We start from the raw sequence: 16,139 nt of genomic DNA on the forward strand, positions 1-16,139 counted from the left end.
GCTTGAACCACAGTCTCCAACTTCACTTGCGAGCATCTGGCAATAGCATAGGCACTTGACATGTGCCTATGCTATGTTTCAGGAATGTCTCTTTCCTTTCTTGAGAAAGCAAAAGGACTCGTTGTATTTCGGGACTCAAAGGCTGTTCGACAAGCAATCCTGCACGGAAGCTCAGCACAAACGGGATCGAATTTCGTTTAAAAGAGATTCAAAAGTTACACATGGGCTGCATTCTTCAATGTTCGCCAGCGCATGTCAACATCAAAGGTAATGAGAACACAGATAAACTGAAAAGAAGCTTGAAATCTCAGCAATAATAACGTATATGTCACCCTCTGGGACGCAAATGCCATGGCCCAATAAAGATTAAAGGAATACACAGATCCATTAAAGCACCATCTCCACGACATCAGTGGAGATCGACATGTAACTAGAACCATAGTCAGGCTTAAAACTGGCCATCAGAGAGGATTAAAAATTGACAGAGTGAGTAGCAAAATCTACAAAATCTGTGGTATCTGCTCCTACAGAAACATTAACAATAATAACATTTTGCACATTGACAAGCCCTTCATTTTCACCCATGGCTCTATTTGAATGCTTCATCATCGACACGACGACAACAGCAACAACAACCAGATGCATTCATTAGCGAAAAATGTAGCATAAACTATTAATTAACTAGAGGTCTTTTAACATTTAACTCCCCTTCCCTGCAGAAAGTAAAAGCCTATTATCTTGGATCCACATAAATGTCATAACATAGTTCAGATATATAAGAAAGGACTTTTTACTTAGTTTAAAAATTTTTTGTTTTTAAATTAAACGAATTTGATGACATAAAATTAACGTGATATATGTCCTTGTTTATGGAAATTTAATAAACTAATGCCTAGCACCATAACGGAGATTATAATTCAAGCCTGTTTTGAAACTTCCTGTGAAAGGTTTATTCTTCATTTACTCTTTGTGCTTTATGTACATGAACACACTTTCTGATAATGCGCATGATATAGAAAAGCCAGGAATATTCATGGTTGTGGAGAGAGCGAATTGCTTTTTTCTGAAAGAATAAGTCTCATATGAATAGATTGTTACCAGAAAATAGAATTGCAAATTTAGTAAATTATTCCTGACTTTTCTGAAAATTCTGTAGCGTAAATCTCTGGGACCTTAAACCCCAAAGTTACCTCAAACACCTTTGAAAATTATTTGTTGCCTCTTTGTGTGTTTGTAACTGGGGACACCATTCATCTGTTCAGATAATTTGTTAGTGAAACCAGTCGTTCGTGAAGTGCGACGTTCGTGTTCCATATACCTAATTTAGAAAGCGAATATAGAGGTTAGATTTAAAAATCCTAATTCATACTCCCTGCAATTTGCAGTTTCGTATAACGAAAATTCCTAAAATATTACAATAGCGCTAATTTTTATAGCATTTTTATCTATTTCGTATGATTATGTCACTTGTTTGTGAACAAATGTTATTCTTAAAGTTAAGAATAATTACACTGCACTTGAATTTTTTTAAACCTGTGAGTTTAAGATAACCTTCAGAATATATTGTTGCACATTTGGTAAACGTTTTTACATTCGTTGTTTAATTCAGGTTATTTGATATTTCAGTATTAACTTCACATTTAATATTAGAGAGAATAAAAATCTTATGGTAGTCATATGGTGCTTACTGTCATCTCGCAACGTTGAAGACTCCGTGGTTTTAGAAGGACTTTCGGTAGGACTTGCAACACCAGAGTACGTTTTACTTGAATCTGAAAAGAAAATAGAAATGTTATGCTTAAATAGATAAGAAATAAATAATAAATTAGTATAAATAATTTATTTTGCTGATAAATTCCAGCAGAAATATTTAGTTTCCTAACATATTTATCGTTGAATAATAAGAGTATTACAAAACTATTACTCACTCACTGCACTGCTACAAGACGATATTTCAAAATGTATTTGGTGGCAATAAAAGGGTTTGGTGCCGTATTTGTTGAATAAATAAATTTAATCTGTTAGGTTACATATATTTATGGACTTGTTTATTAACATACATTTAATAATAAATAGCATATTTTTTATTTTGAGTTCTTGTCTTTCCTGTATAAGGTATTTCTCCTGCCTTCTTGGCAGGCCCTCGCAGTGTGGTGGTCTGCACGCTTGACGCGTATTCTAGAGGTCCGTGGTTCGATTCCCGGCGAAAGCGTTGCTCGTTTTCATTTCTCCGGCTCAAAATAACCTAATACCTCTACAGTGGTGCCCAAACTAAAAGTGTGGTGGATGATGATTCACGCCCAGGATTTGGCGATTGAGTGCCCTAAGAAACCCCAGTCGCCCTTTAAAATGAGGAGTATATAACGTATTTCTTCCCCTTCCTAGCGTGCCTTTGTGGTGTGGTAGTCTGCACGCTGGGCGTTTATTCTCGGCGAAGGCGTTGCATATTTTTCATTCCGGCCTCGAAATAACCTAATGTCTTTACATCTGACATCAACCTCAATTTGTACAGTTGAGTTTATACAATCTTTCGACCTGTTCCTATTTTCAGTTTGTGTAAGTTATAGGTTTATATAAGCAAGAAGAAATAAGTAATGTTTTATAAAAATTGCATGATACACAATAAAAAATACAGAGGTGGAAATAGCTAAAAAATACGCGAATATAATGCATTTTCCTCTTACAAGACGAAAATAAGTACACGAATATAATGTATTTTCATCTTACAAGACGAAAAATATTCAAGTTCCTCAACGTTACAATATAAGGGCACTTTTTGAATGCATGTCCTATCACATTTTGGGATCTGTATCCCAAATTGTTGATGGCAACAAATACATCATCGTTGTCATTGCTTACTTAATAAAGTGGCCTGATGCATGTTCTAATCCCTGATAAAGAGACTGTCATGGAAGCAGAGGTATTCATATCGCTTCCCTAGTTACACTCCGATCAAGCACGGATTTTTATCTCGGTTGTAAAGAAATTTGCAAGGTACTCGGCATCGGCACAACTCAAACGACAGCTTTATATCCATAGTCTGACGGCATGGTAGAGATGTTCAATCAAAGCGTCCTTAATAGACTTTCGCTAGTGATTTCCAAACAAACAGAACTAGGATTAGAAGTTAACTGTGTTTTTACTGACGTATCGTAGTGTTGTCACGAGATTACCGGCTACTCCCCATCCGAGTTTCTCTTCCGTGGTGAGCTTCGTATGTCTTGTAATCTCTTATAGCAGCTCGGCTGGTCACCCTTCAGATGCGCTTTCATAGCTTAAGGAGCACACTGAAGCACACATTTGAAGCTTAAGGAGCACACATTTGAAGATCCGAAGGCACGATTTAAAAAGATGTACAGTTTTGTATAAGAGCGAGTTAAATTCACGACGGAGGAGATCAAAATTGGACACGATTGGAGAGCTATAAGACATCCATTCAACGAAGGTGACGAGATGTGGTTTCGAGATCCTGTTTGAAGGAAACTATTTCTTCGTTTACTTCTATCATCTGGGCATGGTCCTTACGCAGTCCTAAACAAGCTGAACAACTCCGTAGTTCTTATCTGTAAGTCATTAAATTTTAAACCTAATCCTCTGTGTGATACTGGCGAATAAATTGTGTTTTGATTCATCATCAATTGGTTTTCATCAGTCACTCCAAATTCACTATAACGTAGAACGCAACAGTACTATTATTTGTAGGTTTGTCAGAATTTGAAGCATCCCGAAAATTTGGCAACTTATACTAAACTGTTTGCGGTAGATTTTATTTAATTTGCGTTAAATAAAACTTTTATTACTGTGAAAACAATTACAGACAATTGAAATATTGTAGCACTTGGAGACATTTGCACACTGCGAGCTTGGTCGGCACGACTATGACTGTTATGAAAATCAGAGTTCATTACTGATAGCTACAGTTCACATGAATATGCAGCGTGTTACAGGAAAGGAGACCACAACTTTAAGAAGTGATATAAGATGGTAAAACTAAAACCTTTCGTAATACAAAATTCCCGAGGCTGGAAACAAAGTGGTTTATGACAAGAAAAGGCCGTGTTGGTGGTGAACCTTTGCATCCTCAGTCAGATGGCATGATAGAGAGATTTAATCGAATCATTTTTAATAACCTCTCGTTGATAGTTTCCGGAAAGCGACAGGTCTGGGAAAAGAAAGTTACCTCACTTTTTACTGGCTTATTGCAGTGCTGTCCACGAGACTACCACGAGACTATTCACCATCTCAGATGTTCTTCGGTCATGATACTCGTCTGCCTTGTGACTTGTGACTGCCTTGTGACTGTGTGCCTTGTGACTGGTTGCCCTCCAGATGCATCTTCATCGCCCGAGGCTACATCCAAGATTTCCAGGTACGGTTTGAAATGATGCACAATTGTGCACGAGAGCAAGTCAGCTTGGTGATGGAGAAGATGAAGCTCCGATACGACACGAAAGCTACAGGTCATCGATTTAACGAAGGACACAAGGTGTGGTTGTGGAATACGATTTGAGGGAAAGGACTTTGTACTAAACTACAGTCACCTTGGGGGATCTCGACCAACATTTTATGAACCTGGTACTTAACAGTTAAATTATACTATACTGTTTCGGTGTTTGGGCCAACTTTTTAACACGGCATGAGCTAAAAATCTTGCTGAACATGCAAGGGACATTTCTGCTACAAATTTGCAAGGAATACAGAAAAACTTCAACCCAAGCTCTTCTAATATTGGCAGGTATCCCTCCTCTTGACTTTGTGGCCGAAAGAGAGGCTCTCATAACAAAACTTTTACGTCTTCGCATTCACGGTTCTCTATGGAATCACCAATGTTGCCCAATCGACTGTGAATATAAGCCTTCTCAATTGATTTGCCATCCAGCAGAAAATAACATAACAAACTTCATTGCTACGCAACCCATTCACTTGCCTTCTGACATTCCAGTAAAAATTTTTACAGATTACTTGCACTCCAATATGTACTGGCAGTGGCTTATGTATTTTCTATGAAAATTCCTTAATCCATACTTGGAGACGTAGGCTAATTATTAATAATTCTATTTACCAAGCTGAACTAATTGCTCTTAAAAAGGCAATTCTTCTGTCTACAAAATTCGATCGTCCCCCACTGATTTGTACGGATTCTCTGTCCAGCTTAGAAGCCTTACGAAATGATAAGTCAAACAGTCCACTGGTCTTCGACATATAGCGAATCATCCTCTCTCTTCCTTCAAATAAAAGCATGTGTTTCTTTAGTATTTATCAGCTGGGTGCCGGGTCACAGTGGGATTCTAGTAATAAATGAACTCCCTGATCAAATGGCCAAGGAAGCGGCTAGGGGTATTTACTTGCCTGAATTCCAACATTCATTTCCAGCCTCATTTCTCAAAAGACAGTCTTTTCAGATTCTAATGCAAAAATGGCAACACCGTTGGGGTTCTTCTTCGACAGGACATCTAACTTTTCGATTAATCCCAAAAGCATCTACTTCAGCACGATCCTTTAATTCTGCACTAACAGCTTTATCTGGTCATAGCCCGTTCCCCCAATACTTAGCTAGATTCGTGATCATTCGTGATCATGATAGATATGATTATGGGGAACTGGGATCAGTTGATCATTATGCTTACGAATGCGAATTCACCAGGTAATTTCACCTTAAAAAACCTTCTGATGCTTATTGGCAAAATTGGATTTTACAGTTTTTAAAAAGCAATATTGCTATCAACAAACTCTCACAAATCATAAGTATTTGCAATAGTCGCTTCATTTTCCCAACTGAACGCTAAATAGCATCTAAATTATGTTAGCTTCTCTGGTGAAACTTGATATTAAGACAGCCTGGACTGCATTATACTACTGAACAATAATTTCACTGTGAATTGCTTGCACCAACTGGAATTATCTAACCTCAAATCAAAATGTAGTAGTCACAGTCTGGTTATTAAAATAGTGATGTAATATTTACATATTCTTAGTATAACAAATATGACAAGTATACTGAATGGTACTGTATAACACGGTAAACTATAGCAAGAAATAGTCTTCCTTGTACTGTAAGCAAATGCCAGCACATTGAATTTATTTTGTATAATACATAGCAATTATTTTGGTACATGGCTATGAAGAGAATGATTTAGGATTACTATAATTGCACTGTATGTGACATATCAATTAGTTAAAGGTTATAAATTGTGTAATATTACTAAATTGTTCTGTAATATGTTTTTAGTTTGTGGTTTACTATACGGATGGTTTCTTGTAATGCCTACCTATTGTTGGGTTATACCCTTTGGAAGTATTGTAGATCCTCTTGTAAGGTTACCGAATTTTGTAAAAGACTGTTGTTGGAACTTGTATAATATGAAAGTCTCTCTAAAATTTTGTAAACTGTGCTGCTCTTCACAGAATCCAGCAAAGCATGTGTTTCTTTTAGTATTGCAAGTGGTAAAGACTGTTGTAAATAGTATAGTCTAATGCTATGCCCTGTGTCATGTCCTGAATTAAGTTCAATATTTGGCATGTAATGCTGCGCAAAGTACTTTTTACTAGTGATACTAATAAGTATTATTATACAGAAAAATGATTAACAGTGTATATATTTCACCTTTTATTATATAAGGCATAGTAACTTCACTGTTTCAAACAGAATTCAAAGAACTTATTCTGTGGAATGGCAATACTTTGTTTCTGTGCTAAGCTGTTAACTTTCTGAAGCCGGCGGTACAGCAGTTGTACCAGGGAAATAATTTTCTTTAACGCCATCTGTGGTACAACCAGCCATCCCCTCCCTATTTTACAGAATCGCCTATCTCTAGATCTCTGGGTGGTCCATTGTCGCTGCTCAGAATAGGCGCTGGCTGTGCATTTATCCCCTCTTGTTATCAGTGTGGCTACATTTTGGTAAAAACCGCAGGTTTCGTCTCGCGCCAATATACTTGAAAATCAAATAGAAGCCATCCCTTTCTCAAACGTTAGAGCACTGTCTCATAATTTTAATGCTAACTTTTTTTAGTACTAACTTTTGCTATGATTAAAACGTCATCGATTTTGCACGCTGTTTAAGCTTACCAGATTTAATGCTTTTTAATCATAGCAAAAAAGAATAGATTAATATTTTAGATTTAATGATCTTCTAGAAAATAGATAAAACCGCTTTTATCGCTTACATCCTTTTATACTTATGAATAATAAGATTTTATTTTGACTTTTTTTTTTTTTTTTGGAGTGCATAAAACTCTTAAAAACTGTTAACTCTTTCAAAGTGCTTCTTTTATGTAGGAAATTTTGTCTGATTTATCAGGAGATAAAGAAGAGACAATTGTATGCATAATAGTTTTTGTGATTTTCATTCCTTCAATGATTGCTTTCAATGGTTTTCATTGATTGTAAAATAAATAAAATCAATTTATCTTTAAACCCTCTTTTAGGTTGAGATCTGTTAAAAAGTATTTAAATATCAGTAAAGCTCACGTTACTTCTAAATTGAATCAAAACATCAGTTACATTGTATAAAATTTCGGCCAGTTTTATTTGCTGAAATTCTTAAACTCCTCAAGAGATAAAGGGAATTCAGACAAGTTAATAAAAAAAAATTATGTTTGAGAAAAGGTTGTTATTTTGTCTGTAATAAGGTGCATGTCAACTTACTATTAAATGTATGAGGATTAGGACTGGATTACGGAAAAGCGAGCGAACACTATCTGCTTAACGGGATGAATGCTTTCGTGTAAACCTTTTTAAGAGAAAATTGCCCTGGTGGAAAACTCCACATGTAATCAACCCGTGCTTCGGGTTTAATTGGAGTAATTTTGTTCGCTTACTGAATTACATCAAAATACATAACAATTACCTGTATAAGGGGAGGGATGTTTTCGCGGAGGACTTTGTAAGGGAAGCTGGCTTGTATTTAAGTTACACAAAAAACATGAATCCAACCCTTTAGCCGGGATTCAAACCCGAGCGAGCTACAAGTGTTCAGCCACCTGTACCGCTCTACTGAATGGCCCGTAAAAACATTGATAAAGAAAAAGTATTGATGTAACCGGTTTAATATACTAACCTATATTTCTCAATCGACAGTACATAAATTAGTCATATTGTAGAGTTTCCTCACTTTGCAATTCTAAGTTAATGTTGGAAATGAAGAATCTAAGAACTGATAACCGAATAATCGCTTAAGTTCGGTGACAAGAAACAGCAAGATAGAAGGGTAACTAACGCTTTATTATTTCAATAAGATTTAACAAAACTCCGCCTGGGAGTATACAAACAGAGCCCGCACTTGGGCTTGAACTTAAAAGACTAAGAATTAAACTAAGATTAACTAAAGAAATATAGCCGAAGCTATCAAGGTTCAAATCGAGTTGGCCTCTTAACTTAATTGACTACGAAGCTTAGCATGGGCCTGAGTACGGCCGAGGGTACTAACAGCTTTGAGAGAGAGATCAAAAAGGCAAACGCGCGTAAATCAGAAACTCTGATTTTCTCTCACTCAGTAACTTCGTGGTTTAAATACCGCACCTCATTAAATATTCAGCAAGATTCCAAAACTACGTTCTGGCCGGAAGTAGTAAGTTGAAGTTAAGAATTTGACAGGAAAGGAACTTTAACCTTAAATTCAATTTAACTGTTAATAAAATTAACATAATCCTTACAATATGAGGGGATTATTGAATAGTGAATAAATAAACTGTATTGCACTTTTCTCCACTATTTCATATTACGATAGAATTATTGAATTTAAAAATTTTTTTTTTCATGAATTAATTTTGCTCCGTTCATTTCAAAGAGAAAATTTCACATTTTAAATAAAAAAATACCCGAAAAGATACTTTATGCAAAATTTGGCGTAATCAGTTTTATTAATTTTGCTTTGAAAGTATTCCAGGGTAATCGTTTTCATTACTGGAAGAAATATGAAAAACAGATTTACTACATTGTAAGTGTCAACACCCAGTATGTCCTTATTCTTTTGAAAACGTGAAAGATTACTCTATCTAAAATAAATTAGAAAATATATTATGTGCAAATAGAATATTTGTTGAAAATGAAATAGATTTAAACCTTTGGATATAACGATGGTTTTAGACGAATTGGATATAACGATGGTTTTAGACGAATTGGATATAACAATGGTTTTAGACGAAATTTCTGGCTTTGAAAGGAAATTGACGTATAATTCTTCATGAACATTAAAAAATCTTCTGAAAAATACTTTTGATGATTGCATGTATAGGTCACAGATTTTTTTTCTCCGCTAACATAAACAAAAGCCAATTTTACAAAGAAAAATTCTCGTTAACGTTATACCTCCTTTGCCTGATAGTCCAATGTAATATTTGTTAAAGTTAAATGATGAAACGCAACCAATGTATCTCTGATTTTCTTTTTTATATTATAATAACAAAATTATCAAAAAAAGCAGATTTAAAGCTATGTTATTGTTATGTAAAGCTTTATTATTGCTGTAAGTTCATTTCAATATCTAATTGTATTGAATCTCATTCTAATCATCTAATCGTCATAAATATTATTAATGAATTTATTATTATTATTTCATTAAATTAGTCTTTGCCATTATTTTGTTAATGAAAATATGTGATTAAAAATCGCATTCGAACCTTCAGACTTACAAAGCTAGTTCGTATTTATTATATTTTGTAAAATTTTGTTCTCGTTTTCTAATTTCTAATACTAAAATATGCGAATATAAATGAAGTGTGAAAACAAAGTTATAAAATTCACAAATTATTGCAGAGATTGATCAGAAATAGTAAATGAAATATAAATATTGCATACATTTCGTTCTAAATAAATAGTGCACTGTATAGGCATTCGCTGCACTATTTATTTAGAACTTCATTTATATGAAAGCAAAATAATCATCGAAAAAATCGCAAATCTAGCAACACATCTGCTACGGGACAGCGTCCGACAAACATGTAAGTACCGCAGGATGCATTCTACATAACACAACATGTTCTAAAGCGTGTTACACAAAACTAATCATCTTTAATTTTAATATTGAAAACTTGTTGCATTTAAGTGTACGCTCGCGTGTTGTGATGAATTTAGTACATAATGTACTCAGTAATTAATTGTTGAATGTATAACAATAGTGTCATAGATGGTATGGTGCCGCATAATACAAACATTAAAAAAACTATATTCAGCTTTAATTATGTAATGTAAATAACCTGTATAAAATGTTCAGCATATTGTTTAATGTTAGTTTATTCCAGTACTGCAGGTATATAGCGATGTATGTTATCCTTAGTTAAGTCTTGTATATATTTTTTCTGCTAATGCTTTATTTTTAGCTTATGTTAATAGCTATCCAGTCATAATGTTTTAACTACCATTGATATTATAACTGCATCTACCCATTTCAATATGAATGTATTCGCTGCACTTTGTGGAAAGTTCGTCTAAACTTAATCTTGCAATGTATCTGTAAACTTTTTCTTCTTTGATTATGATTATTAAAAAATTCTGTTGGGCTGTGGCGGTAGCTAGAGTTGTACATCCTTTCCCGCTGTGGGAGCTACAATCTCGTTAGGTTAACCCTTAGGTCGGGAGCTGTCACAGTGGCGTTAAGTCACCCTAGGATGGTCCTAAACAGGCTGTACGACGTCGTAGTTCAGATTCGTAAATCATCGAATTCTAAGTCGTTCATTATGACAGGCTAGTAGCTCACTGTAGCTATAGTGCATAGTCTCTACAGTATATATATGTAAAACAGAATACTAAGACCATGGTCCTATTTGTATATAATTTTGCATTTTTTGTTGGTTTCGTGTTTGATTTTTTATGTTGTTTAAATAAATTATTGTTTTAATATTGCTTTGATCTCCTTTTAATGTAAGTACGGCTGTCCCGGGGAGTCCCAATAGCTTTTGGCATTAAATTAAGATTTGGTAAAGCCTGATTGTCATTCCGGTGTGTCTTGTCGGCATAACCAACAGCCGTCAATCATTCCAGGATTTCAAGCCATGGAAACCTGCAATGCATTATAGCTACGAAAAACTATATTGTAACATAAAACAAGCACACTATCAAGGATAATTTACTACGGCGCCAAGTACCTGTACGTCTGAATGAACTGCAAGTAGACTCAGTTCATATGATACTATTCATGTACATTCTTCTGTTATTGATCATACGATTTCACTAACGTGTCCTAGTCTGACATTCATCAACTTTGTTAAGTTCAATGACACCCACTGAGTATTATGTTTTTAACTTAACAGTAAGTGTCCTGATTTGGTAGGGATCCACATTTTACACTACTACGTATCACTCTCAAGAACCTTCAAATATGCAAAACAACAGAATGAAAGGCTAGCATTTAGCAGTTGTCATTTTAAATCCTAGAATCAGATTTTGGGATCATAATTAAAGGTTTCGTGGGAGAAAAGGCTTCTATGATGATAAGAAATATGTACAACAAAAATGAAATTCTGTAAGAAATATAAATGCTATAATAATTTATAAGCAACTTGTATTTTTTTCAAAGTTAATGCTATATTTAAATAATTCGATGGGTACTTAATTTGCGGAAATACGTCAAGTATATCATTCAGTTTTTCATCCCATTACCTAGTCATGAAATTTATACAAAAATCAAGAATTATGAACGTACCTCCTTGCTGATTTTCTTCAGCTAAATATGATGTTGTGTTAAATTCTTCGAGATAGTCAGATAATTCCGTACAATTTTCTCTACGGAAAGAAGTCTTATTGTCATCAAAGGATTCTGATTTCACATTTCTTTCGCTTCCATTAAATTCCATAAAAATAAAGATGCTCAAACAAATCACTTCGAAAACAACTAGAGACATAACGGTTTCATAAAAGTTTTTCGCTCTAAACGCTAATGGAATGTTTCCTGCTCTTCCGGAATGAAATGCTTTTATGCTTCATTAAATATACTCAAAATCTTGCACTCAAGATAACGTCCGTGTAATGTTTTTTTATCCTTCTTTAAATATAATCAACACTTTACACTCGATGTAAGGTTACAAATGGCTCTTTAATGAATTGATTTTTATCAGAGACTCCAGAGTTCCTAAGCGTCTTGTTTTCCTGACACATTTAAATAATTATACATGTGAGTAAGTCCACAAAAGTTGTGAATTTCCTTTTTCATAGTCATTCTATTTAAAAAGAACCACTAACCTTCTTTCGAATATTTTGTTTGATGAAAAAAATATTTGATACTGCTTCATTATAAATAAGGCCGAACAAATCCGCAGATGTCATCAACAAATTTAATTGTTGTGTTCAGTAAAGTGCCGATTAGTGAAGATGTGCATACAATTAGGAACGATTCTTCTAACCCTGTCCATTTAAGTTCCACAACAATCTTAGCCCATTTACTTCGTCCCATATGAGGTAGGGGTTGTTTGGCTGGTAAGGTTGAATGCACTATGCAGGACGCGTAGCGAGTAGAGGGACTATGGATTAAATAACAGCTCATATTTGTCAGTAGCTGTTATTTCAGTCCATCCGTCGCATGATGCAACAGATTTTAAGGCTCTTGGGGAAACATTTGCCAATACTTTTACGTTTACCTCTATGTCATGTCTGTTGATATGAAGAAGACTTGAAACTTCTTATGAACCAATCGGTTATTGTTGCAGCAAAAGCCAAAATGGATTTATAGAAGGTGCACTTTCAGTTCAGATGTTGAAAATCAGCTATCAGTTGCAGATATTGATCCTGTCTCTGCGTTCTTAGGCTTGCAGTGGGATAGAAGAGATGATCTCCTTACAATTCCTGTCAAAACAGAAATCTTTAAAAAAAGGCTTATTGAAAGAAACTCATGTTTCTGATCCATGCGATTTTTCTCATGTGAAGTTTCTTTGTGCCAGCAATATTGCTTACAAAATTAACACTTCAGGAGGCTTCGGCAGTGAAGTTTAACTGGGACATACAATTACCAGATGAAATCCAAACGACATTTACGAGATAGTTCAAGCGATTATCTGGACTTTCCGCATTAAATTACATCGTCGGTTTGGTTATGGAAAGAAGGAATCGTGAATAATGCACGTCTTTTGCAATTGCCAATACAGTCGCTTAAGCAAACGTTATTTTCTTACGAAACAACAAAGAAGAAAGGTTTTTGTGAAGTTCTTCGTGGCAAAATCTCGCGTGTCGGCCCCAAAGAAAATAACTATTCCACGTTTGGAGTCGCTAGCTTGCGTTTTAGGACATGCTTGGCAATAAATAATATTTAAGCCCTGTCCGTAGTTGACCTGGCTATAAATTATTGGACAGACACTACTGTGGCTTTCAGCTGGATACAACGACAGAAAAACTGGAGCGCATTTGTAAATACTACCGTAAACGAGATTCTGAAACTTACTGGAATATTGAAGGCACATCCCAGCGAAATCCAATCTTGCAGATGTTGCATTTCGTGACGGCTGTCCGCAACTTTTATGACATTGAGGTTGGTAGGAGTGTCTCGAATGTCTGAAAATTTCTTTGTAAGTTTGGCCAGCCTTTCAATATAACTCCAGATGAAGATTTTGTTATGCCAGGATTTAAAAGGGAATTTGAGTGTAAAAATAGAAGATCATGAATGGTACGAAAGTTTTTCGAGTTTTTCTAAAATAAATTATTCTGCTGGATTCTAAATTTTGCTCCTGCAAAATCTTCCTCTCTACGCTTCCACTATACAGAAGTACAGGAAAACGCCAAAACACATCTATAAAAATTTAGAGCAAACCAAGTATTTCCCAGCGAAAAGAGATATTGTCCATGGGCTTTTGGTGGTGAGAGACAAGATGAAGTTCTTATTAGTCAAAGGTAAGATCATTCAAGGTGATTATGAATTTTGCTTCCTTTATCCCCTCTTGCTTTCATCTAAGTACTATCTGATAGAAGGCCTCATAATAGAGAATCATTTTAAAAGAACAGTTACTCTAGCGTACAGGGTTATCGAAAACTGAATTAAGAGAACGATACTGGATACTTTTGCCCAAGAGAAATTTAAGGTGTTGCTTGAGCCGATGTGTCATCTGCAGAATATTCACTACCAAGGCTTTATCCACACCTACGATACAGTCACCCTTTGATAAAGGATTCAGCAGTCTTTGAAACAACTTGAGTTGATCGCTGTGGCCCTTTACTTTTGGGACCACATGGTTCACGTGTGCCGTGTACGGGAACGTTCACTTTGAACCTGTCAACTCTCTGAGTATCGAAGCTTCTCTTCAGTTTGAGGCAGTTCATTGCTAGACCGAGCCGTTCTTTAACAGTGTATTTACGTAACGAAACCAATTTCGCTAAACAGACAACGCTCTTGGATCCTTCAATGAGGTGAAAATCACGGAAAAGAGGTGTTTCCCAATAAAGCGGAAGTTCATTCCCTCTACGGCTGCGTGGTGGTGCGGGGAGTTGGTTAGAGCACTTAATTCTTTCTACCAAGACCTTCTCGGAAGAATTTTGGGAAGATTATCAATAAACCTTGAAGCTTTACTGAAGGTACTGTGTTATGTTGGCTCCACATTAAACAGCCATCCCTTAATTTACATCTCTGATGATTCAGAACAGCTTGTACCTCTAACACCTTCTTTGTTTCTGCAAGACATAAACCGGTGGTGGTACCAGATCTAGATTATATGAACCAGCAGAAATTGAATGAGCGGGCCAACTAAGGTAATATTTTGAGCCAAGAACTGAAGAGTCATTTCTGCAAAGAAGGTGTAGCCCAGTTTGTGCATAGGCTAGTGCTTCCTGTCAAGAAATAAAAGGTGGGAACGTTATCCTCATAGAAATAGAGAACGAAAATCGGAAAATCCGACCCATTGGTTAAAACTGTAAAAAATTATAACATTAGATGGTGCTTCGAGTCTGGTACAAGTGAAAACCGAGATTGGTGCGACGATACTGGTAAAGATGAAAAGCAGATGTTGCTACGGAAGTGGTACAAGTGAAAACAAGGTAGAAATTTGGTACGAACAATCGAAGTTTATCCAAGAGATGTTTCAATTGCTAGCAATCCTGCGCTAATCCTGGCAGCTTAAGAAATATCTAGATGTAGAAGACTTTTAAGACCAAGAAGAAAAGTCATAAACATTACATACAACATACAGGTTTTGGATTTTAAGTGGACACTTGGAACGAAGAAATTAAAAAATTAAATAATTATTTAAAGAAGTGTAATTCAAACATTAGAACAGGAATTCTTAAAAGAAAAGAATTAATTTAAATCTAATAACACTTATCTTAAAATATATCGTGTTAAGTAAAAATATTAACAAAAAAAAAAAAAAAGAAAGAAAGAAACGGAATATGCAAGAAAGAAAGGGAAGTGAAGAAGTTAACATAAAATTGAGAATAAACTGAAAATTTCAACAAGTGCATTGATATTGTCGTAGACATAATATTCTATAGTAGGTGCAGAGACACAGGACACTTCTCAGTTGATGCGAATTTTCGGGGTGTCCCTAGTCTTTAACTGCTGACGCGATTTTTGAATCTGTACACGAGCCTTCGGCAGAGATATGTGCGAGGCAAGTCACCTGCTGTCTGAATAATTTACATTTGGAGGGACTTCATTTCAGATTAGTTTACTTCAGTTTCTGAAGCATCTTTCTAAGATTTTCTAAATATTCTTCAAACATCTTCCTGACGATGATGATGCTATCTAAGTATTAATTTAGAAGTCAAACAACAAAAATCAGCGTTATATTTTAAAATTTTCACAGTACTAGTTTCGATGGTTTTACCGAACCATCATCCTCAGCTGCAAAAGCGCAAATGAACAAGATAAAATACAATAATTAGATAAGGTAAAAAAGCCTGGACAGGAGATAAGCCACTTGCGCCATCTGTTGATGAAACCAGAACTAAAACATAATATCATTAAAGGCTGAAGGCAAAAATGGATTGGAATTAGGGTCGTTAAATAGAGCAGAAAGATTTTTTTAAAGTGAAATGTCTCTAGAAAATCCAGTTCACCAATGGATGATGTTTTTTGAATAATTTTGGCAGCAGAAAAATTGAAAGTGTGATTTTCGGATCAACAATGTTGGGCAACAGAAGACTTCTGTGTTTCTTTTTTTTCTAATATATGCCTCATGTTCCTTAACGCGAGATTTTAAGGCTCTCTTAGTTTGGCCTATGTA

General features: G+C 35.3%; 1 protein-coding gene across 1 annotated transcript in view; it reads right to left on the minus strand.

Annotated features, from left to right (window-relative positions):
- The window catches only part of LOC118189391 (uncharacterized), a 307,097-nt gene that overhangs the window by 236,240 nt on the left and 54,718 nt on the right, over nucleotides 1-16,139 (minus strand). The window contains exons 19-20 of the mRNA XM_085826350.1: nucleotides 11,642-11,775; nucleotides 1,689-1,772 (exon numbers count right to left, since the gene is read on the minus strand). Of these exons, the coding sequence (XP_085682476.1) occupies nucleotides 1,689-1,772; nucleotides 11,642-11,775 (218 nt within the window). The remainder of the gene's footprint in view (nucleotides 1-1,688; nucleotides 1,773-11,641; nucleotides 11,776-16,139) is intronic.

Source organism: Stegodyphus dumicola, chromosome 11 (genome assembly GCF_044657685.1).
Source record: "Stegodyphus dumicola isolate Sdum_Otavi_A_Nest chromosome 11, ASM4465768v1".
Lineage (NCBI taxonomy): Eukaryota > Metazoa > Arthropoda > Arachnida > Araneae > Eresidae > Stegodyphus > Stegodyphus dumicola.